Genomic DNA, 22,580 nt, shown 5'->3' with positions numbered 1-22,580 from the left:
GAAGAATCTCAAGCTGCCCAGGCATCGCCAAGGGGTCAAAGCAGGCAGTCGTCAGTCCAAACGGGAAATCCGGACTCTCACCAACGCACTTACAACAAGCATGGGTCTGCCGCACCTCCTGAGTGGGAAGCTGGGTTATGGTCAAACCCCACAACAACAAGCGCCCACGCGGCTCGCGGTGTTCGTCTTGTTCCGGAACACATCGCAACCGGTGGCGCCCTTCTAGGCCAGCGGCTCACAGCACCCTGTAGCTGGTGTATCGACAAGGACCACCTTGCTAGTCATGGTCTCTAGCTTCGTCCTGACAATCGGTACAGTCCTTGCTCACCGTTGGCAAGGAGAAAGAGAATCCCAGGATCCATGCTCCCCCCGTCTGGCGGCACATCCTCCCGATCTTCCTGCCCCTGGCATAGGCAAGTGGCATATGCCCATACTCCGTATATAAGATACCACCACCCTTCACAATGTCACCGTTTCCTTTCCACCTCTCTCCTCACGCTCACCCCGACTTCGTCCTCTCTTTTTTGTTAGCTTTAGTTCTGTGAACTTGGCTCCAAGACGCTCTTTTGATACACGATCATTTTTACTTCCTTAGGCCGGGCCTCCCTTCTCTTTCAACTGTACATATCAGTCCCTTTTTGTGTGTAAACATCACCACCACCACCACAAACACCAACCATCACCATGAAGTACGGAACTGCTCTTGTAGCCATCGCCGTTGGCCTCGCCTCGGCCCGCGATGTGCCCACTTACTCCCTCCGAGCCACCAAGCGCGAGGTTCCCCAGGAACACTCGCACGAGGCCGTCCTCCGCGCCTGCAACGTCGCCCTCAAGCTCAACAACCCAAACAACATCCTCGACTGCGTGTTCCCCCTCCTCGGTAACGCCGCCGCCGCCAACGGCGCCGGTGACATCTCGGCCGACCGCCTCGACTGCCTCCAGCAGATCGTCGCCGACCAGGCTCTCACCAACGCCAAGGCCGCCAACGACCTCGACTTGGCCATCAACGCCATCCTCTTCCGTGCCCTCGAGCGTAACACCTTGACCGTCGGCGAGGCTTCCCCCCTCTGCAACGAGACTCCTGTCAATGCCGAGCTCGTCAACATCAACCAGCACCAGGACCCTGCTTCTGCCGAGGCGGCCAACAACGCCGAGGTCGAGCTCGAGGTGGCCAAGGCTTTGTTCTCCATCGGGGCCGACCCGCTTCTTGCTCTGCAGAGCGGCACCTTTGCCCCTGGTGAGATTGGCGACCCTACTGCTGCTGGTAACACCTGCAACGACGAGAACGATGCGATTGGGTGCATCATTTCCCAGAACCTTTTGGTGCCTGCTGTTTCGGAGGCCGACATCCTCGCCGCTGTTGGCGATCAGGAGGTCTGCGAGCCTGTTGTTGATGACGAGCCTGCTGTCGAGGAGCCCCCGGCTGTCGAGGAGCCCCCCGTTGACGAGGAGGAGGTCTGCGAGCCGGTCGTTGAAGATGAGGAGCCACCCGTCGTTGAGGAACCCCCCGTTGAGGAGGTCCCCACCGGCACTGTGAACGTCCAGACCTTCACCGGCGCCCTCGGCGGCCCTGCCCCCGCCGTCATTTCCGACCCTGCTTCCAACCGCCCCTTCTCCGTCAACGGAAACACCTTCCTCCAAGCCGGCGCCGCCATCCAGCGCTCGTGCGCCATTCAGAAGAACGCCTGCGCCAACGCTGCTAACTCTGGTCAGATCCAGGGTGGTACTGGGCAGTGCGACCAGCAGGAGGCCGCTTGCTTGGCTGCTGCTCGTCGTCGCAAGGCTCGCCGTTCCGTCGTCGGTCGCCGCCAGAATGTCCTGGACTTTGGGAGCTGCGGCAGCCCCGCTATTCAGTTCGCTGCTGGGCTTGACGGGCGTCAGGAGGAGAGCTTCCAGCCTGTGAACGCGGCTGATTTCTCGCATGGGTCTGCGCTCAACATTGATATTATTTCGTTCTTTGTCTGCCAGAGGCTGGATAGTGCGTGCAAGGCTAGCCCCGAGACGATCGAGGCTTGTGAGGAGGGCGCGGCGGCTGCTAGTCAGGCTGAGGGTGCTCAGGCTGCTAGCGTGTTTAATGCTGCTTTGGGGTTGTGAACAGATGTAGGATAGTTTGTGAAGGGGGCGGAGTTCGAGGAGGATGTATACTTTTGATATATGAAGGGTAAATCATGGAAACAGTTTTAACCCGGTATTCTTTACGCTGTGAGGCGTGACTTTTTATTATTATTATTTTGAGAGGGAGCAGGAGGGAAATGGAAACGGAAATGAATAGTTACTATTTTGTTGTCTGTGTGTTTTTTGGTGAAGTGTGTATCCTGCAAGTGTGACTTTTTGTGTGAAATGTCTTGGAGCTGGGGCTTACATCTCATGTGGATTAGTACCCGCACTCGGGTTATCAAAGGGGCCAGAAGAGTGTGTGTAAACAGATACACAAGACATCTCTTGGTTCTAGATCAAAACACCAACCTCCCTTCCCTCCCTCCCTCACTACTCCTCCTCATCATCCATCTCACTATCCTCCTCCTCCTCCTCCTCCTCCTCCTCCTCCTCTTCCTCCTCCTCCTCCTCATCATCATCATCCTCATCCTCATCATCCTCATCCTCATCATCCTCATCATCCTCATCATAATCCCCACCAATATTCCACAAATTACGGCCCCTTTTCCTGCTCCCCGGCGGCGGCTCCCCCCCAAGTGTACCCCTCCCTCCTCATCAACCTCTTCAACCGCCCCTCCACCCAAGCCTCCTCCTCCCCCCCTCGGCGGCTCCCGCCGTATATCCCCCAACTCCATCCTCGGCAACCACCCCGGAAAAGCAAGATCAATCTCCTCCTCAAAAAACCACCCATCCGCCCTCACCTTGTCCACCAACTTGCTCAACTCGACCCTCTCCCCCCTCCCCTCGACCAAGTCCCTCTCCACCTCGATATTCTTCCCCAGCAAACTCGCCCCGATCAACCTGTCAACGTTGCACATGGCCCCCAACTCAAACTCGGCCTCCCTCCCCTCGAGGATATACTCCTGCGCCGTCTTTGGGATTTTCTCAATCTCCCACTTCCAGCTGGGGTTGTCCGGTTCGGGCATGTGGTACCGCCAGGGGAGATCAGCACATCTATTGCGTTCCATCCCCGAGAAGTTGAGCCGGAGGCGGCAGCGCGGGCAGGTGATGGCGCCCTTGCCGCGGAACGTGGCTGGGTAGGGGTCCCAGCATTCGGTGTGGAACATGTGGCCGCACGGCAAGACAAGACCAGCGCGGACGCGGTCCGTCGGGCTGAGGGGGAAGGTTGTCAATGCCGAGCCGGGGGTCGCGGGGGTGATGATCTCACCTGTTTCGGAGCGGCAGATGTCGCAGCGGACAAACGGGACGGGGCGGCGGGCTTTTTGCTCGGGGGAAAAGGAGAGGTAGGTGCGGAGTTGGTGGACGTGGTTGAGGAGGGCGCGGCGGGGGGAGGAGGAGGAGGAGGCCATGTTGATGGATGTACCTATAAAAAGGGATATTTGCTGGCGTATCCCACTGGGAGGGCTACCACCATAAGAAAAGAGCAGACAACGTATTTGTTAACGAGAACCCCTAGAGGTTCACTTTGAGCAGAGAGTTTTACTTGCGTCCCAGTCCTATAAACTCCCGTATTAAAAGGGGGGTTAACCATCATCACCGGAAAAGGCTGGAGAGGATACTTTAACAACACCACTCTCGTAATAGTCAACAGCCAACTAACTCCGAACCGCTTCTTTCGTCAAGAGGCACGTTTCCGGAACCCTGCCACCAAAACTCATGTTGTCGACTTGATTAGGCTGGAATAAAGCGGCGTGGGTGCTTTGTCTCAAAATACAAGACAATTTTCAGTCCTCGCCAGCCATGAACAGCAAAGTTGAGCCATATGTTGAGCCAAAGAAACACTCACTAGCATTGGCAAAGACAACAGGTTACTTCAAAATTCCCTGCGTGCTTGAGTCTCCAGTATATCCATTTCTACCCTCTCTCATCTGTCTGTTTGACACGTCTATCAATATTGCTCAAACCACCGCCTCCCCTTCTCATGGTACTAATACAACAATTTCAACGTCAGCTCCTCCCAGCTACCCCAACCCCCTAACCCCTCTAGAAAACCTGCGAATTGGTGGTGGACAAGAATATACAAGTTTTTGCATTTTAGGTTCTCTCTTTCTCTCTCTCTCTCTCTCTCTTTCTATCGATTCGCTCGCTTTTTATTTTCTCCGCAACAAAACCGCAGCAAAGTAGCAAGCGTTTAACCAATAACCAGCTTGTCGTCCTCGGGGAACTCGTACGCGGGAATCTCGAGGTTCAGAGGGGCAGGGCCCTTTCTGATGCGGCCCGAAATGTCGTAGTGGGAGCCGTGGCAGGGGCAGAACCAGCCGCCGTACTCACCGGCCTCGCCGATGGGGACGCAGCCCAAGTGTGTGCAGACACCTAGTTGTGTTGCTGTCAGTATCATCCATCACCCTCCCCCCCCCCATATTTTTTGTCTCTTGACATACCCAACATGACAAGCCACTCAGGCTTCTGAACGCGATCGCTGTCGGCCTCGGGGTCTCTTAGCGACGCAACGTTGATGTTGTTGGCCTCCTCAATCTCGGCGGCTGTGCGGTGGCGGATGAAGACGGGCTTGCCTCTCCACTTGACGATGACCTGTTATTTTTTTTGTCTCCGTCAGCCGACCTTCCTATCCCTTCCCAACTATTCTCCAGAGAGAAAGAATCCTTACATTCTTGCCCTCGGGAATGGCATTCAAATCAACCTCAACCTTGGCCAAAGCCAAGACGTCAGCAGAGGCGGACATGTTGACGAGGAACTCTGTATAGCAACCATACTGTCAGCCTCCCCCTTCTTAACCAACCCCATATCCCTCCAATTGATCCCCTCCATCCCTTCCCCCCCCCCTTCCTAACCCCAAAATCACCTACCCTGAATGGTACTCTTCGCCCCCCCCGCGGTGATCGCACCCAACGTGCCCACCATGAAATAGCTAATCAGCGCATTCGAGCTCGGCTTCTTGTCCGACAGGTACTTTGAGAAATCCGGCACCTTGGTGCTGTTGCTCTCGCCCTTGAAAGGGCTAGAGTAGGAAGAGTCGCCGCGGACGGCCGGGGTCGTCGAGATGGTGCGGGCGGCAACACGCAGGACGGAGGGCCGGGCGAGGGCGCGCGTCACGGTCGAGAGGGGCGCCATTGTTGCTTCTGCTTCTTTAAAAAAAAAGAGCGGTAGTGGTAGGTAGAGGGGAGAGAGGAGATAGAGACACACAAAGTCGACGTCGGCGTCCGTGGACTGAGGTTTTTTGGTTAGTCTCACTTTCGCTTTCTCTGGGCCGAGCTGTTCCCACATTTCCCGACCAGTTGTGAACTTGGCCTGTGCACCAAATGTCAAACGTCTGGCAAAGGTGGCGTGCCTGAGGCAGCTAATTTGCAATTGCCTGGCTGGTGATTGGACAGACCCCAAGGACTCCGATTCTTCCCGTGGCATGCCAAGCCCGCTTTACACTACACTATCCACAGGACACTCATGCTTGCTGACATCACTCATTCTCATGAAGAGTCTCACTGAAGAAGAGGTCATTATCAACATCGACAGCAGATCAATTCATGTACATTTTACGGATATCTCTCAGTGCATCCGCCTCAACTCCTCCACAACATTCCTCATGTGCTCTAAACTCGGCCCCAAACCCTCACAAATCTCCCTCTGCGTTGCCTCGTCCTGGTCTAGAAACCGCTCTAATAGCTCCCCGTCTAGGAATCTAACCGGCTCGCTCCCCTCCCTTTCTGCATTTCTAAATGCCCTGTAGCAGTTGAAGTCGATCTCCCCCGCCGTGTGTACAACCCTCGCCAGCTTTTCCTGGAATCGTAATAGCAAGTCCTGAGCCTCGGGCGCAACGGTGCCGAACATGTAAATCCCGCCATTGACCTGTCTCTTGTTAGCATAACCGTCTCAATATTGGACACCACCGAGCGACTTACCGTCCCCAAAAACGCCCTCGGCACCACCATCGCCCCCCTACTCGTCTCAACCCTCACCGCCCTGATCCTGTTCACCATCTCCCCCAAATTCATCTCCGCCGTCACGCTCATAATCTTCCTATCCTCCATCACCACTGCATCCGCATTCCTCCTCAACATCATCAGGTTCCCCTGATCATCCGCCTCCAGCCAGTCATCCCCATCAACATGACACAGCGCGGTGCCCGCAGCCGACTGCCAATGCCTGGCCACCTCCACCAGCCTGTCCTTGTCACCAGGCATGTACTCAACCAGCGTCATACTCTTCATCACGTCCGCCACCCCAATAATATTCCCCTGCGCCGCAATCTGAATCGGATGCGTCGACGGCTTGTACGAAGCCAGCCTCGTCAACGTCGCCGTCGTCGTAGAAGTCTCGTCATATCTCGCAATCGCCACCGTCTTGGCCAGCCCAGCCACAATCTTATTCCCGTCCAAGACTTCCAGACACCTGCACACACCCTTGGTAAGGTGGCTCAGGATTAAGTAGGGGTCCTTGTTATCATCAATTCCAAACACCAAAATCCTCCCTCGGTGTTCACCAGTCATGGCATAATCCGGGTCAGGCAAGAAGCTCGTCCCGACAATAAACCGTTCGGCAGGATTCCCATACGAGTCTGGAAGCTCAGCCCTGACAACCGCCTCAACCAGCTCCACGTAATTTGTCCTCTCAAGTTGAAAAGTCTTACCGACAGGCTGGAAAATAACCTCATCCACCAGCCTAAACGAGCTCTGGACAACCTCATCCCCGTCCACCAACGACCGCTTGATACAACCCAGACCAAACACCTTTTCCTTTGGCGAGTAGGCGATCCTACGAACCATCTCGCCCATGGGTAACTCGCGAACGTGTGTTCGTCTCGTGCGGTCGATCTTGGAGATCTTAATCTGTGTGTCCGTCGCCACAATGATCGAATCGGGGAATGCCTCTGTATCAAAAGGACAAATGAACATGGCCTCCTCTGCGGTGACAGCCGAGTATACTATCCTGTTCTCTTCGCCGTAGATCAAGCTTGGGTGCTCCGTCGTGGCCAGGATGCTGTAGATGCTGTCGTTGTCTTGCGGGAGGAGGTGAAGCCTGGCTTGCCGTGTACCAAGGATAACCTGTTTCTTCCCCGAAAACTCAAAATCGGCCGAGATGTTGAACGTGACAACATGGCCATCCTCCATGGCGACGAAGAGCGTTGGCCCTGACACCTTAGGCGAAGCCACCTGAACAAGCACCACCTCCCGAGGTATCGACGCGTCGTCCTGGCTCTGCCGTAGTGACTCCCCATGCATTGGCTCAAGTGTGTTCAAGTCAATAATCGACACCGTCCCTGACGTCCAAAACCCAACCACACCGATCCCTTGTAACTGCGGCGCAACATGTATGCAAGCAACCTGATCCTGCTGGCTAATATCCTTCTCCTTCACCAACTGCAGCTCGTTCCCAGCAGTACTGATCGACACCAGCCCCGTCCCTTCCACCGACAACAACAGCCACTCCCCGTCCGCAGAAGCATTGATGATGGTGTTCTCATCCCGAGGCACCCACGTCGCCACCGTAACCCCACTTTCAGCATCGACCAACACAACCCCCCTCGTCGTAACCTGCAAAATCATCCCACCCCCAAGATTCCTCGCCAACAACGTCTGGCAATCCAACCCAAAACCCATAAAGTCCCCCACCTCTTCCACCCCACCCTCAGAGTCAAACCTGAAAACCCTCGTCTCGGTCAAAAAGCTCACAGCAAGCGTGTCCATCTTCCCCTCCCCAACCGCCCCCCTCAACGAGAACACCCCCCTCACATGCTGCCCAAGATCCTCCAACAACAACCCCACATCCTCCAGCCCAACGCCGCTCCTCACACTCCTCAATGACCCATCCTTGTAAACCCCACTCCCGCAAACAATCCTCGCCTGCCCCGAAGAGTACTCATTCCCCAACTGGCTATCCTCCCCCCCTCTATTCCCCATGTCCATCACCGCGAAGTCCATAATCGGCCCAATATTCGATATCGTCTGGATCAGCGTCAGGAAAGGTTTGTCCGCCGGCTTATCCGCGCTCAAGTCAAGCTGAAACAGTCGCGAATCCCCATGGTGACTCGCCACAAACAGCATCTCATTCCCCAGATAAACCAGCTCGCTCGGCCTGCTCGTGACCCCAATCTTGGTCAAGACCATCCCCTTCACCTCCGCCCCGTCCGTGTTGATCGTCAACAAGTGCAACGAGCCGTAGTCATCCGCGAGGAAATACGTCTGAACATTGTACTCGGCCCACTTGACAAAAATGCTCGCCTTGTCAAGCTTCGATTCCACCGTCGCCTTTGTCACGTCGTCAATATAGAGCAGTCTCGTCTCCCCCACCACAACAACCCCCCCAAGATGCGGCTTAGCCGATCCCGTATTGCGAAAGTTGTGCCTCTTCACTTCCTCCTCCACCTTCCTCACGGGAATCAACATATTCGCCCCCGCATCCGCAATCGTGATATCAATGATCCTGTGTTTCTGCGCGTTGAACTCGCTGGCCACCGTGTTCCTGTCGTCAGACGTAAGGCGGTACGTCGCCAGCTTCGAATCCTGCGCATTAGCGCTAGTCTGGTAAAGAAAAGCAACCGTCGGGTGTCCCGTCTCGTTATGCAAAAAAGTCGAGGCCTTGATAAACAGTTCCGCCAGCCTGATCTGTCCCATCCAGTCCAGCTGCGCCGCGTTTGTCTTGCGGGTGCCGAGGCGGGCGATCGTCATGACGCCTTCCCATAGGTGCATGGCGATGAACCGTCCTGACGGGTCGACAATCGCTCTGTCGAGGGACTGCGAGTTGCGCATAAAGTGCTCTCCAGGGTCGCGGGTCGCATTCGTGGTTTCCATTTGGGACGTTTCCCGGTTCCAGTAGAGGGTGAAGTACTCGAAGCGGTCGGTTCCGACAAATAAGAGGTCTGTTTCGGCATCTTTTGGTCGGAGTTTTTGGAGCATGGCGATGGTGCCGTTGACGTTGGTGGTGTGGGCTTGGGAGAGGAGGCCGTCGGGGGAGGGGCGCCATACTTCTACTCGGTTTGTTCGTCTGCATTCCGATGTTTGTTAGTAAACTTGGTTTGGTAGTATACAGAACGAAAGAAGGGGGTGATCCTGACGAGAGAACCAAGCTCTGCTCCTCTTCTGAATAGACATTGGCGAGCAGGGCATGGTCGACACTGCTTGGCCGGTGGATTGGGGCGATGTAGGCCATTATGACGGAAACAATCTCGGATCTGGGTATCAATATCGCTCGCAAACAACAAGAGAAGAAGACGGAAAGAAGCCGCAGTATAGGGAGCGCTGTTGCAGAGCTTTGCGGCTCTGCTTGAAGTGGAGGACGAACGAACGATCAGTTGGATTGGTGATGCAATCAATTGTCGGAGATAAGATTAAGCTCAACCACTTTTGTTCCCGCTTATCTCCCTTAATTGCATTTGACCCCGCGGCGGCGCGTCGCAACACGCGACCCAACCCAGCCAACCCTCCGCTGTATTTACAGTTGACTTCTCTTCAGCGCATCAAACACCTTCTTCAACCTCTCCAACCCAACCTCCAACGCCGGCCTCGACGCACTAAACGTCATCCTAAACCACCCCAGCTCCTCACTCGCAAACACACTGCCCATAGCCAACAAGATCTTATTCTCACCCAAAACCTTCCAAATATGCTGTTCCCTCTCCAGATACTTCTCCAAATCCCCCGGGCTCAATTTCCCAACCCTCAACTCAGGCGGTTGTCCACCCTCCTTCTTCCCAACCAAGTGCCGTCTGAGATCTATCCAAAGAAACATACCCGCGTTTCTTTTCCCATCCCATCGTCAGCATTTCTCCTCACTAGCTCATCCGTGGTGACTTACGAATTCCCATAGTATCCCACCCCTTGCTCCCTCAAAAAATCAGTCACAACCTTGTATGACTCCCCCAGCAGCTCCCGGTTCTTCCCCAGGAACTCATCAGTGTAATCGGTGTCCTCCAGCATGGCGGCCCAAATGTCCTGCACCAAGTACGGCGGCCAGCCAAGCATGGCATTGCTCGCCATCGCGCCCATCAGTCCCCTGTTCCGGGTGTGCAGCATCCCCAATCTGAGACCGTTGGCGCAAAAGTCTTTGCTTGCGCCGTACGCAACGTGGAGTTTTTGAGTGTCAATAGGGAGATCCAGCGCAAGGGCAGATGTAAACGGCACTACGTCTGTGGCGTCTGGGTTGTTGTAGATAGACTGAGCGTAAATCTCATCGCTGATGAGGTGGAGGTTATGAGCTTGACAAAAACCAGCGATGGCCCTGATCGTCTCTGGGGGATAACATCTCCCGAGCGGGTTGTGCGGGCTGTGTCAACAGTCAGTACCTACACCCCAACCCAAAGCCAGAGGTGCTCACTTGACCAGCATAAGCCCCTTCGCCTTGACGCCTTTGCTCTCAGCATTGCTGAGGGCCGTCTCCAGAGCCTGGACGTTCATCTCCGCGTCAAAAACATCGTCAAACCCTTTGTATCCCTCGATATCTTGAAATGTGGCCGGGATTATCACCCCTCTTGCTCTACCGGGAATGTCGGTCGCGAAAGCAGTGTAGTACGGCTGGGGGATGATGATTCCCTCCCCCTCATTGCACAGCGCCCATGTCAGAGCATCTATCACGGGCGTCACGCCGGCCATGACGATGATGTCATCACTCTTTGCCGGCTCAAGGGGTGAGAATTTTCTGTTCAGAAAGCTGGCTAGGGCACGCTGGAGACGGGGGGAGCCTCGGGGGCCGTTGCCGTAGGTGAGTTGACTGATTGGGTCGACTTGAGTGTTTTGCTCAATGAATTTGACGATTTGGTTGTGCATGAGGGAGTTTTCTGCCACGCCTAGGTTGATTCTTGTGTGTGTGTAGGTATGGTGTCAGTGGTGTGAGTCTTGAGGCTGGCTGTGTATGTGTGTGTGTATGTGTGTGTATGTGTGTGTACGTGTGTGTATGTGCGTGTGTGTGTTTATGTGACTTACACCCCATCGGGAGTCGTGGGTGACCACGGTGTTGCTAGACATTGTTCGAAAAAGCTCCATCCGCGCATGTACAGCTGGTTGTAGGCGCCTCTGGTGGAGATGCCGAACTCGGTGGCCGTGGCGGCGATGTCTTGGGAGGAGGTTTGCATTTTTGTTTTGTTTTTCTTTTTTGTTTGTTTTTGTTGACGATGGGGGGGAGGGATGTGTATAAGGGATTTACTCAAGTTCGGATCGATGGAGTCCAAGGTGCTGACTTTATGTCTGGTGGTGATGGACTAAAACCTTGTCACGATGTTGACTCACTCGTCAGGGGTTGGCTGAGGAGTATTTAACATGCGTCTCCTTATTTTAATCTACTACTACGTTTAACTTCATTCGCCATTCAATGTAACCCCTTCTCATAAATAGAGAGCCAGTTTCGTGTTCTTGGTTCTTTGCATCGGATGATCCTTCCTTCGTAGTGGGGACGGTTGCCCCTCTTTCGGTGCGGATGCTTCGGCTTGGTGGGTGCTCGGGCCGACGCTGGGGATATTAGCGTTGCCGATTGCTTTTGTTGCTGTGATCCTCTCGTGTGCTTGTTCACAAAAATGGCTTTTCTTTTTTTTTTTTTTTTTTTTTTTTTGCACAAATGGAAATTCTTCGGGCAAGATGAATATTCAGTAGATGATTTCCACGGAGACACACTATTCTAGACCGTGTTGTACAAGCCAAGATATTAGCTCAGCCCTTGAATATGGCGTGCAGTCGAGAAAAACAGGGGCATGTAAACAAACCCCTGAGATGCTCATCGGCTATTGAAGCACAGACTTGCGCTGCCCACAGCAACAGCCCACTGCTTTGCCAATCTTTCATATATACTTGCTTTTAACGATTATTCTCCAATTACTTCAATCTCACCATCTTCTCAACCTAGTACCCTTTTCATAGCCTACCTTAAGTACTCAAGTTTGGAATGATAGCCGGCGAATCAGCATGCGCTGGGGTGGCCAAGCAAACCTTGTCTTTACCCGTCGTGTTTGCTATTCACCCTCCTGTAATAAAGCCACGACTGGGCACCACCGCTCTTCATGATCAGCGGCGAAGAAGCAAAGGCCATGATAGAGGTCAATAGAGACTTGAACCTTCACATGACGCTGCTTTCTCCGCCTCTAGGCTATGTCGATGCCTTCCTGTGGTGTATTCTACGTACCTATTTAGCCATTCTCGAGATACCTTGGGGGCTTTCCTTCCTCAACCAACACGTCAGGTGCTTGCAACCCTGGCTCCAAGAAGTCGACTTCCATCGCTTCTACAAACCCCCGTGTTCATGTTTCCCGTTGGCCGCGGTGGACGATACACGACTGAAACCGTGTTCCGGTAAATGTATCATGTAGGCGTGGTCGGGGCCTCTCTCGACTCGGCCTCACAACACCGCTTTCAACCAGTCTGGCGCCCCGCATTCCCAGTCCTTTGACATGCTCCCTAGGTACCGTCCACCCACCATTTGGCTTGAGCGATACGCTATTCGCTCTCTGTCATGGGCCTTGGTGGCTAGCAAATCAAGCTCGGCTGAAGTAGCCACGAATGGGTGATCTTTTTCCGGACGCCAAGATGGTGAAGACATGCTAGAGAAGCGTGTCCGGGTGATCTTCCGGGTGATGGACTAGGATGATGGACTAGGATGAAGCACCAAGTCGGCGGAGAGAGAAATCATCCCTTATGCGAAAAAAAAACCAATATTCTGGTGAATGGTCTCGGAGAGAGGCACTGTAACCACTGGACTTAGGTAACCGGCAAGGTACTTGTCAGGGCTTGATCTTGAAAGCCATGGTCAAGCGCCGATTTTGAAGGCCTGACAAGGGGCATTTGGATTTATGAACTGGGCATTTCACACTACCTTTCATCTAACTTCCTTTGTGTCTGTTTTCTAGGTATTCTCACAGCTTTTCTTCTCTTTTCTCAGCTTGCACAGTATCATAAATGGAAATTTTCTAGAAATAAGTGCTCAACTTGACAACCGGTGTCCAAATCAGACTCAAAATGTTCATGTAAACCCCAAAGTCACCGGTGATGCCGTCCATGTGGTGATACAAAATATTCGATTCAACACCCCAAAAAAGAATCAAATCTTCCTAAACTTAACCCTCATCCCCCCAGCAGGAACATACCCCATCCCCGGGTTCGTCGTCCTCGGCTCCCTCCCCCCAAGCCCCTCCAACTCCTCCGTCATCCCAAACTCAAACCTGGTCACCAGCTCCACAACCAAAACCTTGAACTCAACCATGGCAAACTGCTTCCCTATGCATATCCTCGGCCCATGCATAAACGCCCCAAAAGCATAAGGGCTGTCCGCCTCCGTCCCTGCCAAATTCTCCCACCTCTCCGGCTTGAACTCGTCAACATCCTCCCCCCAAACCCAGGCCGTCCGTGAGGCCACCGCCGGGAGGAGAAGAAGTACGGTGCCCCTTGGGATAAAAGTGCCACAAATGGTAAGATCTTTCAGTGCCTCCCTAAACGTCATCAACGCAGGACAATACCGCCTGAGGATTTCCCTGCAAAAGTTGTGGAGATAAACAAGCGACTCGAGCTGCTCATAAGTCGGGGTTTTGCCAGCCTCGAAATGGGATGTGATTTCCCTGCGGAGACGCGTCTGTATGTCAGGGTGGACAGCCAAGACATAGCTCGCCCACAGGAGGGCATTAGCCGAGGTCTCATGCCCCGCCGCGATGAAGGTCAGCAGCTCGTTCGTGATTTGGTCTTCTGTCATTTTGTCGCCGGCTTTGCTGAGGGACATCTCCCCCTCTAGCATCATCGTGAGCAAGTCAGCTCCGTTGCTGACAGGGTTGCGATAGTCCGGTTGAGCCAGTTCTTTGACGCGGTTCTTGACAATGTCGAGGGTCATCCGGCGGAGTTGGGCCGAGGCGCGGAGGTAGCCTAGGTTGGCCTCGATGGGGAGGAAGCGGCGGATGGGGAGGAAGAGGTTGATGAAGGAGATGAGGGCGGAAAGCGGGGGCTGCTGGAAGACGCGGCGGAAGGAGGTGAGAAAGCTACCCTCTATATCAGCACCTCCATGGCCAAACCGAAAGTCTGAAAAACATACTCCATATCCCCCCCTTCTTCCTCCCCCCTCAAATTCCCCAACTCAACCCCCAAAATCGTCGCCCCCGTCACATCAATAGTAGCCTTGACATAAAGCTCATTCACTGTCCCTTTTTCATCAGCCCCCTTCCCGTTTTTAGCGTTCGCCATCAACTCACCATCAACCACACCCCCCTTCCTCCTTACCATCCCTCCACAACCCCCAACCCCCCCATCCCCCCAAAGCACCCCCCATGACCCTCCTCACACTCCCAACCCCAAAAACCCATTCAACCTCCTCCTCGCAATCTTATGCTCCCCCCCCTCAGCAAACAACAACCCCTTCCCGACAAAATCCCCAATAAACCTGTGCATCATCTTAGTAAAAAAAAAAAACCACAAGAAATTCCTGGCACAACAAACCTGTACATGATATCCGGCTTCTTAAACTCATAACAGTGCGTCATCAACACCTCCTTGTGCGCCTCCGGACTGGCAACTAGTACCATCTCTGAATGGAACAGACCCAAAAACCGAATAAACGGGGCACGTGGGTAACGGTTGGCCCAATCAACGTATGTTTGCACGGGGGAGGTTGCGCGGAGGAGGGTGAGGGTTTGGCCTAGCAAGGGGAGGTTTCCCCCAGGTGTGGGGAGGGTGCGTAACGGGGAGAAATAAAGGGGGTGGAGGAAGAGGGAGTAGATTTTCAAGGGGAGGTAATGCGCGAGGAAAAGGGGAAGGAGGTAAGAGGGAGGGATGGGGAGGGGGGGGAGGAAGAGGTGGGAGAGGGTTAGTTCTGTTAGGGAGAGGAGGAGGGAGAGGGTGATGTGGGACATGATGGTGGTGATTGATGGTGGTGGTTTGTTTCTTCAAGGGATTTGCAAGGAGAGAGAGTAAGATGGGGCGGCCAAAAAAGATTGACAACGGAGTAGTTATGGGCGAGGGACCCAGTGGTAGATATAACGATATAACATGGATGAATACCTCAACTCGTGTGGAAGGGTGTGAGCCATACATTAGGTGCATTTCACTGCTCAACTATCCCCGAGTGGGGAGGGCTTGCCATGTATGATCAAAGTGATTGTCAAGCCCGACTCCCACCTGTAATCATTCGCACAGCTCTCTCACTCGATGTTTCGTAGTTGGTGCGAGTGTATGCACCGTGCACATATCCAATGCTCATGCATGCTCATGTTGATCTCCGTCGACCCTCCAATCATATGGCTCCAACCACAAGAGCGTACCGAGCGTATTCGTCTAGCATGCGGGGTGTTACACACCACGGTGTGGTGAAGTCCAGGGAGAAAAGCCGCAATTTGATCCTGAGTGGCGTCCAACAACTTCTGGCTGACAAACATTCAGCAGCTTCTAATATGCCCTCTTTTGATGAGTTCTTCGTGTGGATGAGGTAAAGTCTGAGGCATACAACACAATAACCCTTGATTGAGCAGCTAAACAACCTTAAGCGCAAAACCGCCCGAAACCCAAACAACGCCTTATTACTGTGCCAACAATGCTCCATGCACCCTGAACCCTCGCTAACCCACACAACCTTGATCTACTCAACAATCAGCCCCTCCAACACCCTCATCGCCCTCGTACCCTCCCTCTCAAAGGCCGAGACCATATTTTCACACTCCATCTTGAGCATCTGCTCTGCCAGCTCAGCATTGTGGTAAATCCACTCCTCCACCGTCATGCCCTTCTCAGGGCTGGTCAAGTCCTTGCCCTTGCTCAGCAACCTGGAGACACCATTCTCCTTGTTTGGATTGTTCGATGAAAATACCATCTCGAGGTCTGTTGGCTGCCAGGGCGTGGCACTCTGAAGTCCGCCCAGCGTAGCTCGTTTCGACGGGGAACTCCGACTCGGGGTGGCAACAACTGGTGCTAGCGCAACTCTGTTGGAGACGACGCTAACAGCTGTTGTCTTGGTCAGCGATCGCCGTGTGTTTTCTGCATTCGAGGATTGCAGCGACGGCGAAGGGGACATGGTTGCTTGTTTCGCCCGTCGGCTGGGTTGTGTTCTCGGCGTTGATGGGTGCTGGCTGGCAGATGAAGGAGGAGGTGGCGGAAGAGACTTGTTGGTTCTCATCGGGGTCGGTGGGACAGGTGCAGCTACGACAACTGGGGCAGGTGGTGGTATTGGAGCTTTGGCAGGCTTTTTCTCAACCTGGACCGGTTCTGGCGTCGTCGCCTTCGCTAAAACAGACTCGCGAGCTTTGACTATTCTGGCAGATGATCGTCGTGGGCCTGGTGCCGGTTCGACGTCCTCGACGGGCGCTCGTGCGTCGAGTGATGCCCGGACCTCCAGAGACGCCCGTGCCTCGAGAGATGCCCGTTCAGCCAAAGACTTCTTCGAGGGACGGCCGCGACCCCTCTTCACAGGCTGGGTTACAACAGCACCGCTGCTGGCATCCGGATCAACTTCTTCTGGTTGAGGCTCTGACTTGGCCTCAGGTTCTGGAACGGCATCCTCCATCTTAAGGGTTGGGTACTGGACATCACCGACTGATGGCGCAGGAGCTTCTGCGATCTCATCCACAAGTTCTGGCTCGGCCACAGGCTCCTTAGGCTTCTTCGTCTTTGATGTTTTCCGAGTCCCTGCCTTCCGTCCCTTCTTCGGGACCATGATCTCTTGCTCCTCTGGCTCCTCTGGTTCTGGATCAAGCTCGGCGAGAAGAGCCTTGTATTCAGCATCGATCTCAGCCTCGTCAGGTTCTGCAGGTGTTGCGTCGAACATGGGGTGTATCCTGCTCTCTTCCTCCGCCACCTGACTTGTCTTGCGTGCAGTGGTAGATTTCTTGGGCCTTCCTTTTGTCTTTGGCCGTGGCGCTTTCACCTCGGGTTCTGCGACAACCGGCTCTGCAGCAGCTGGCTCTTCGACAACCGGCTCTTCGACAACCGGCTCTTCGACAACCGGCTCTTCGACAACCGGCTCTTCGATGATTGGTTCTTCGACGACTGGTTCTTCGAGAGCTGGCTCTTCGTACCGGTCGAGATCGGCTTCTAATTGGCGCTCAATCTCATCATCATCTGGCACATCCAATGGCTCCGACTGGACCGAGGCTTGCGAGACCTTGCGGGACTTTGTGGTGGGCACCCGGCCCTTCTTCTTGGCAGGGGGTGGTGGCTGCTCAATGACATCGACCATATCAACGTCTTGTGGCGCTGCGGGCGGCTCTACGGCAGCGTTCTTCTTGGTGCGTGTGGCCCGTTTCTTGGGAGCTGGAGCCTCGGCGTTGATCATGGAAGGTTCCTCCATTGTGTCGCTAGAACGCTTACGTCCTCTGGCGGGCTTTGGTGGAGGTGCTTCTACTTGTGGTTCGTCTTCGTGGATCTCGACGACCTCTTCCTTCTTTGCTTTGGTCTTCCGGCCCTTTGCAGTAGTCGCCTTGCGTCCCTTTGTCGTCTTCTTGGCACCTTGGGTCATGGTGGACGCAGTTGTCATAACACTGTCGTCTTGGTCGAGGGTGAGGTCTCCAACAGAGGTCAAGTCGGAGGCACCAGTGGCGATGGTAGCAATGGACTGCACCGAGAGCCGCGAGGCCTTGGAGGGTCTAGCTGTCTTGGCTCTCCCCGACTTCTTTGGTGCCGGTTGCGAGCTGATGAGAGTGAAGAATGGGCATTCGGGCGCACGGTTGTAGTGTTCGTCCCACGGGTTGTCGTCCGACTCCCATCCCTCGAGGGCGAGTTGGCAGTAGGCGCACGTGGCCATGTCCTCCGCCTCCCGCGATGGTGTGTACTTCCAACCGGCCTCGACAAGCTATGTTCCGGCGAGTCAGTCTTGGGCCAACGGTCAAGGGTTCGTCGTTCCTACCTTTTTAGTCTTGCACTTGAAGCCCTTTTTGGTCTCGTAGGGCCACCTGCCGGCAAACGTTGCTTTGCGGGCCTCGACCATGAACGGGTCGAGAGGGTGTACCTTCCCATAGTTGCCCATGCCGGCCTCGATGGCTGCCATGATGGCCCACCCGCACGTTGGCGAGTGCTTCAGGTGTTCCTCCAGAGGATTGTCATGCTCTTCCCACCCGTCGAGTGACTTGTCGCACAAAAAGCACACAACATTGTCGGGGCTTTGCGGGTATGGCTCGAAGAAGAATCCGGCTTTTGCAAACTATCACAGCAAAAGTCAGTCTTGAAACCCCAAGGGAATCAGCTAGGAAGCTTACCGCGACAGGGGAGAGGGTTTTGTGTGGCCATTGCAGCTGTTTTGGACCGCGAGAGTTTGCATTGGAGGCTCTGCCTTTGGAGGCAGGTTGTGTTGCTTGGAACGATGCCAGCCGGTTCTCAAGGCAGAAGAACACGTCCTCCGAGTCCATCATAGACATTTTTGTGTGGTTGTTTGCTCAGAGAGGTCGAGTTTCGAGGGTTTGTCGCGAGTTAAGACGCGATCGAGTCGGCTACCGCTACCGCTAACTGGAATATGGGTTGGGTTCGTTTCTCCTCAACAATAACATACGGACATTGTCGTCTGGCGATATCAGATAATAATCAATCACGGGCCAATCGAGGAAGGCTTGGATCGTCAGCCCAAGTCGCGTGTTTGGTGATGGTGTCAAAAGTCAAACTGTGGGATCCATTGACATTTGGAGGGGGAGCAGGGAAGTCGCAGTCAATAAAATGCCAGACGTCGTTGATTGGCTAGAACACGCTCCGTTTGTTTACTTTCAATGTGGAGGCCAAGCCTCACGTGCGCCACACCTTGCTTCGCTTCAGCCACAGATAGCGCCACCAGATTCCAGTGAAGGGTTAGGGTTGTGATCTTCTCAATGCCCAGACTTCACTTGATTCGGGAATGTGTGCCAAGCGCACACTTCCTGGCATCTTGCATGAAGTCAATATTGGATGCTTCCACGGCTTCTGAAGCCAAAAACCAACTTCTTGGCTTCTTCCACCTTCAACAATGGTCCGCTCTCCCATTCTTTCTCAGCTTCACAACAGACCTCTCAAGTGCCGGTCTACTTGATGCTTCAGAGACATGTTGAGAAGGCAAAACAAAATGTGGACTCCCGAGACGATCACCCGAAAGATCTGGGCCTGCTGTGCCCAAGAGACTCCAAGAGACCAAGGCGGCCACATTAAACATATACGACAGGTCCCAAGCAAACCGTGACTAAGTGTTTTCTTCACAAGTTTGGCATTGGTCATCAACAAAAGCCTCGCCCATCAGCGGCTGGTGGGGACTGGCAGTTGCATTCTGGGGTTTGCACCGCCTCCCCCAGCGAACGAGAGATGGGATCCCGGAGACACAACACCGATCTCGCACGTTGCCGACCATCTCAATTTTCACCGCCTGAGCTGGAGATGGAATCATCGAGGATCCCGAGAATGCGAATCCCGGTCCATCTAACACCTCGAGCTCTTCCAACGATCTCTGGAGACGGCGCAGACAGTCCGGAACAGCGCAGTTGAACCAAGCTTTTTCAGGGTGCTACCTCCGTGCCTCCTCGGTGCAAGCGCAGCCATTGGCATTGGGCATCAGGAGGAAAATAAGCTTTGCCGCGGACATCGGCATGAGGCTGGCGAGACGGCGCCTTTTCTGCGTTTGAGGGGTCCCACAGTGTCGTCACCACACCAGCTACCAAAGTACCGGCGCTACTGGCAGTTGGCTCATTGCTGGTTCCCGGCTTGTCGAGATGAACCGTTTTTGCCCTATGGTGTTTTCCAGTGATACGGCAATTCGTCTACCGGTACACACATTGGAAGGTCCGCTATCGCGCCCCCACAATCAGCACATTCTCGAGCCGCCACATGAACACAGGGCTTCTCAGATACGCCGTTTGCCGCTTCTCATCTTCTAGAACCTGTGGGAGAGATGCTTCATGCGGGGAGGGTGGACCGGCCGGCCATGAACTCCGTCTGCGACATGCAGGAGCAAGGGCAGCCTAGGGCTTGCAGAGGGGTCCTGGCCTTGACAACACACCGTGTGAGGATAGCCCGAAGTCCTTGAGACCCTGCGGCATTGGGTAATGGAAGCTAGTGTTTTGGACCGGTGCTGGTTACTCACAAAATCTGGGGAGAGCTCTTTCCGGGGCCGTTGGGTGAACAGCTGCTCATCTGATGATACTGGCCAGCCAGCAACAGCCATCGGGATAACCATCGGGGTATCCTCCTCGGTGGCGATGGGACGTCCCTGCCGGTGTTCCCGCGCCTCAATTCGTTCACCGAGATCGGCCGGAGCATGAACGGCATGGTAGGGATGTGCTTGCCGTTGCCTGACTCGAGCTTGGAACTGAGGTTTGACGCTTTCTTTTAAAGTTTCTCTCTTTTCCCTGCTTCCCCAGCAGTTCGGCTCTCCATCCAATCCGGAACACATTTTGGGAACTGGCTTTGTGTCAATGGTGCTTGTCCTGGTCATTTTTCTGTTCAACAATTTTTGACCTGCAACACTCGTTCATAAAGTCCATCTCCCCACGGACTTCGGTTCTTCTCTCTTCACTCTTCACCCATCCATCCGCCACTTCGCCATCCCCACATCGCCCTACCTGGCACTACCCCGGCCCATCACGCCACGCTCCTGTCGAATTTCAACAGCTTCAGCAGGCCGGTCATTTACCTAGTGTTGGGACGACAGGCTTTTTCAACATGACGGAAATCACTCCAAGCACGGGCGTGAGCCTTACCGAGAAGGAGAAGGCCGGTATCGAAAGAACCGGCTCCGGCCATGCCTCTTCCATGGAGGGTGACGTCCGCGCCAACAGGGGCGCCGCCGACTACGACTTTGAGAGACAGAAGCTGGCAGAGGGTGAGGCCGCTTTCCACCAGCTTGGATGGAAACGCCTGACGGTTGTGCTCATCGTGACTGCCGTCGCCCTGGGCAGTCTCAGTCTTCCGGCCGCCTTCGCATCACTGGGCATGATCCTCGGCGTTATCATTTCTGTCAGCATGGGTCTTTTGGCCATGTACTGCAGTTATGTCGTCGGTCAGGTCAAGGTCAAGTACCCCCACATCGCCCACTACACCGACGCCGGCAGAATGATGTTTGGCAAGTGGGGGTACATTATCATGACGTTCATGTTCGTCCTGCAGCTCACCTTCACCACCGCCTCCCACGTTTTGACGGGAGCTATCATGTTTGGCAACCTGACCAACAATGGCGCCTGCACTGTCGTCTTTGCCGTCGTCTCGGGCATTCTCCTGTTCCTCCTGGCCATCCCGCCCACCTTCTCCGAAATGGCCATTCTTGGATACGTCGATTTCGTCTCCATCATTGGTGCCATCGGTGTCACTATCTTCGCGACCGGCATCCAGTCGGCCAACGCTGACGGCGGTCTGGCTGCTGTCAGCTGGTCTGCCTACCCCAAGGAGGGCTTGACGCTGCACGAGGGCTTCATTGCGGTCACCAACATTGTGTTCGCATACAGCTACTCACTTTGCCAGTTCAGCTTCATGGACGAGATGCACACTCCAGCCGACTATCCCCGCGCCATCTTCTCTCTCGGCATCTTCGAGATCTTCCTCTACACCATCACCGGCGCCCTCGTGTTCGCCTTTGTTGGTCACGATGTCCAGGCCCCTGCTCTCCTCTCGGCTGGCCCCACCATGTCCAAGGTTGCCTTTGGTGTCGCCCTGCCCGTCATCTACATCTCTGGCAGCATCAACACCGTTGTCTGCGCCCGTTACATCCATGGCAAATGGTTCAAGGACTCGGTTATCCGCTACGTCAACACCCCCATGGGTTGGATCACCTGGATTGGTGTCGATGCCGCCATCACAATCGTCGCCTTTGTCGTTGCCGAGGCCATTCCCTTCTTCTCGCCCCTGTTGGCCATCTGCGCTGCCATCTTCCTGTCCGGCTTCACATTCTACTTCCCGGCCATCATGTGGTTCATGTTCATCAAGGAGGGCAAGTGGACGCCATGGAACATCATGCTGGGTGCGCTCAACGTGGTGGCTTTCGTTGTGGGCATGGTCATTCTCGGGCTCGGCACCTACTCGGCTGTCAAGGACATCACAATCCGCTACGAGACGGGTGCCGTTGGTACTTCTTTCGGCTGCGCTCCACTCACCTGAGCTGAGCATTTCAACGGTGTTTGGGGGGGAAATCGGTTCGGAGTTTTTGGCATTTTCCTTTTACAACATCAAACATTTCCTTCATAACTCATAACTGGTAATGTCTTTGGAGTATTCATGAGGGTTTCATGGCCAAAAAGGATCGGGCATGGGCATGGTCATTGGAGGGGTTTATGGTGGGCATTTTTCTTAGTGTTGGGCTTTGGGTCGGAAGCGGCGTTTTTCTTGTTCTTCTCTTGTGGGAAGGGGGTATTTCTTTTGTGTTATCAAGCGTTGCTTTTGTTGCGCGCGACTGGATACCAATGAGTTTTTAAAGTAGATGTAGGGGAGTAATGATACCTGATATGTGTCAATCTTGATGTCTTTGGTTGTGATTGTTTTGTAGCCATTTCTGATTGTTCTTTCAGCGCCTCGCACAACCACCACACTACTAAATCTACCCCAAGAAATCGATATCCCAAAATATCACATTTCGCTATTTAATAGAATCTGCCTGTCCAAAAATACCATCTTCCCTCTGAC

At 54.3% G+C, this 22,580-nt stretch overlaps 9 protein-coding genes across 9 annotated transcripts; 2 read left to right on the top strand and 7 right to left on the bottom strand.

The window, feature by feature from the left end:
* Positions 1–684: 684 nt before the first annotated feature.
* Positions 685–2,094, top strand: QC764_600220 (uncharacterized protein; the record flags this gene model as incomplete). The annotated part of the gene is made up of 1 exon (XM_062948543.1): positions 685–2,094. The coding sequence occupies one exon, from the start codon at positions 685–687 to the stop codon at positions 2,092–2,094; it is 1,410 nt and encodes a 469-aa protein (XP_062797749.1).
* Positions 2,095–2,453: 359 nt separating this feature from the next.
* On the bottom strand, positions 2,454–3,467 carry QC764_600230 (uncharacterized protein; the record flags this gene model as incomplete). Its single annotated transcript, XM_062948544.1, has 1 exon — positions 2,454–3,467. One exon carries the CDS (start codon positions 3,465–3,467, stop codon positions 2,454–2,456), a length of 1,014 nt encoding a protein of 337 aa, XP_062797748.1.
* A 653-nt stretch (positions 3,468–4,120) lies between these two features.
* RIP1 (Cytochrome b-c1 complex subunit Rieske, mitochondrial) lies at positions 4,121–5,402 on the bottom strand. Its single transcript, XM_062948545.1, has 4 exons — positions 4,926–5,402; positions 4,727–4,815; positions 4,500–4,650; positions 4,121–4,431 (listed from the first exon to the last, which is right to left on the bottom strand). The coding sequence occupies exons 1-4, from the start codon at positions 5,341–5,343 to the stop codon at positions 4,250–4,252; spliced, it is 840 nt and encodes a 279-aa protein (XP_062797747.1). The 5' UTR covers positions 5,344–5,402; the 3' UTR covers positions 4,121–4,249.
* Positions 5,403–5,547: 145 nt separating this feature from the next.
* QC764_600250 (uncharacterized protein) lies at positions 5,548–9,222 on the bottom strand (the record flags this gene model as incomplete). The annotated part of the gene is made up of 3 exons (XM_062948546.1): positions 5,548–5,922; positions 5,976–9,057; positions 9,128–9,222. 3 exons carry the CDS (start codon positions 9,220–9,222, stop codon positions 5,623–5,625), a joined length of 3,477 nt encoding a protein of 1,158 aa, XP_062797746.1. The 3' UTR covers positions 5,548–5,622.
* A 282-nt stretch (positions 9,223–9,504) lies between these two features.
* On the bottom strand, positions 9,505–11,340 carry QC764_600260 (uncharacterized protein; the record flags this gene model as incomplete). Its single annotated transcript, XM_062948547.1, has 4 exons — positions 10,992–11,340; positions 10,387–10,866; positions 9,868–10,335; positions 9,505–9,811 (listed from the first exon to the last, which is right to left on the bottom strand). The coding sequence occupies exons 1-4, from the start codon at positions 11,138–11,140 to the stop codon at positions 9,505–9,507; spliced, it is 1,404 nt and encodes a 467-aa protein (XP_062797745.1). The 5' UTR covers positions 11,141–11,340.
* Positions 11,341–12,897: 1,557 nt separating this feature from the next.
* On the bottom strand, positions 12,898–14,258 carry QC764_0095340 (uncharacterized protein; the record flags this gene model as incomplete). The annotated part of the gene is made up of 3 exons (XM_062940980.1): positions 12,898–14,017; positions 14,071–14,173; positions 14,228–14,258. The coding sequence occupies 3 exons, from the start codon at positions 14,256–14,258 to the stop codon at positions 13,093–13,095; spliced, it is 1,059 nt and encodes a 352-aa protein (XP_062797744.1). The 3' UTR covers positions 12,898–13,092.
* A 54-nt stretch (positions 14,259–14,312) lies between these two features.
* QC764_0095330 (uncharacterized protein) lies at positions 14,313–14,884 on the bottom strand (the record flags this gene model as incomplete). The annotated part of the gene is made up of 2 exons (XM_062940979.1): positions 14,313–14,415; positions 14,472–14,884. The coding sequence occupies 2 exons, from the start codon at positions 14,882–14,884 to the stop codon at positions 14,313–14,315; spliced, it is 516 nt and encodes a 171-aa protein (XP_062797743.1).
* Positions 14,885–15,606: 722 nt separating this feature from the next.
* Positions 15,607–18,373, bottom strand: QC764_600280 (uncharacterized protein; the record flags this gene model as incomplete). The annotated part of the gene is made up of 4 exons (XM_062948548.1): positions 15,607–16,919; positions 16,965–17,811; positions 17,866–18,159; positions 18,215–18,373. 4 exons carry the CDS (start codon positions 18,371–18,373, stop codon positions 15,607–15,609), a joined length of 2,613 nt encoding a protein of 870 aa, XP_062797742.1.
* A 930-nt stretch (positions 18,374–19,303) lies between these two features.
* QC764_600290 (uncharacterized protein) lies at positions 19,304–22,411 on the top strand. The gene is made up of 2 exons (XM_062948549.1): positions 19,304–21,269; positions 21,332–22,411. The coding sequence occupies exons 1-2, from the start codon at positions 20,631–20,633 to the stop codon at positions 22,061–22,063; spliced, it is 1,371 nt and encodes a 456-aa protein (XP_062797741.1). The 5' UTR covers positions 19,304–20,630; the 3' UTR covers positions 22,064–22,411.
* Positions 22,412–22,580: the final 169 nt, after the last annotated feature.

Source organism: Podospora pseudoanserina, chromosome 6 (assembly GCF_035222485.1).
Source record: "Podospora pseudoanserina strain CBS 124.78 chromosome 6, whole genome shotgun sequence".
Classification (NCBI taxonomy): Eukaryota; Fungi; Ascomycota; class Sordariomycetes; order Sordariales; family Podosporaceae; genus Podospora; species Podospora pseudoanserina.
The sequence above is the reverse complement of the archived record's forward strand: the minus strand, read 5'-3'. Positions and strand labels throughout refer to the sequence as shown.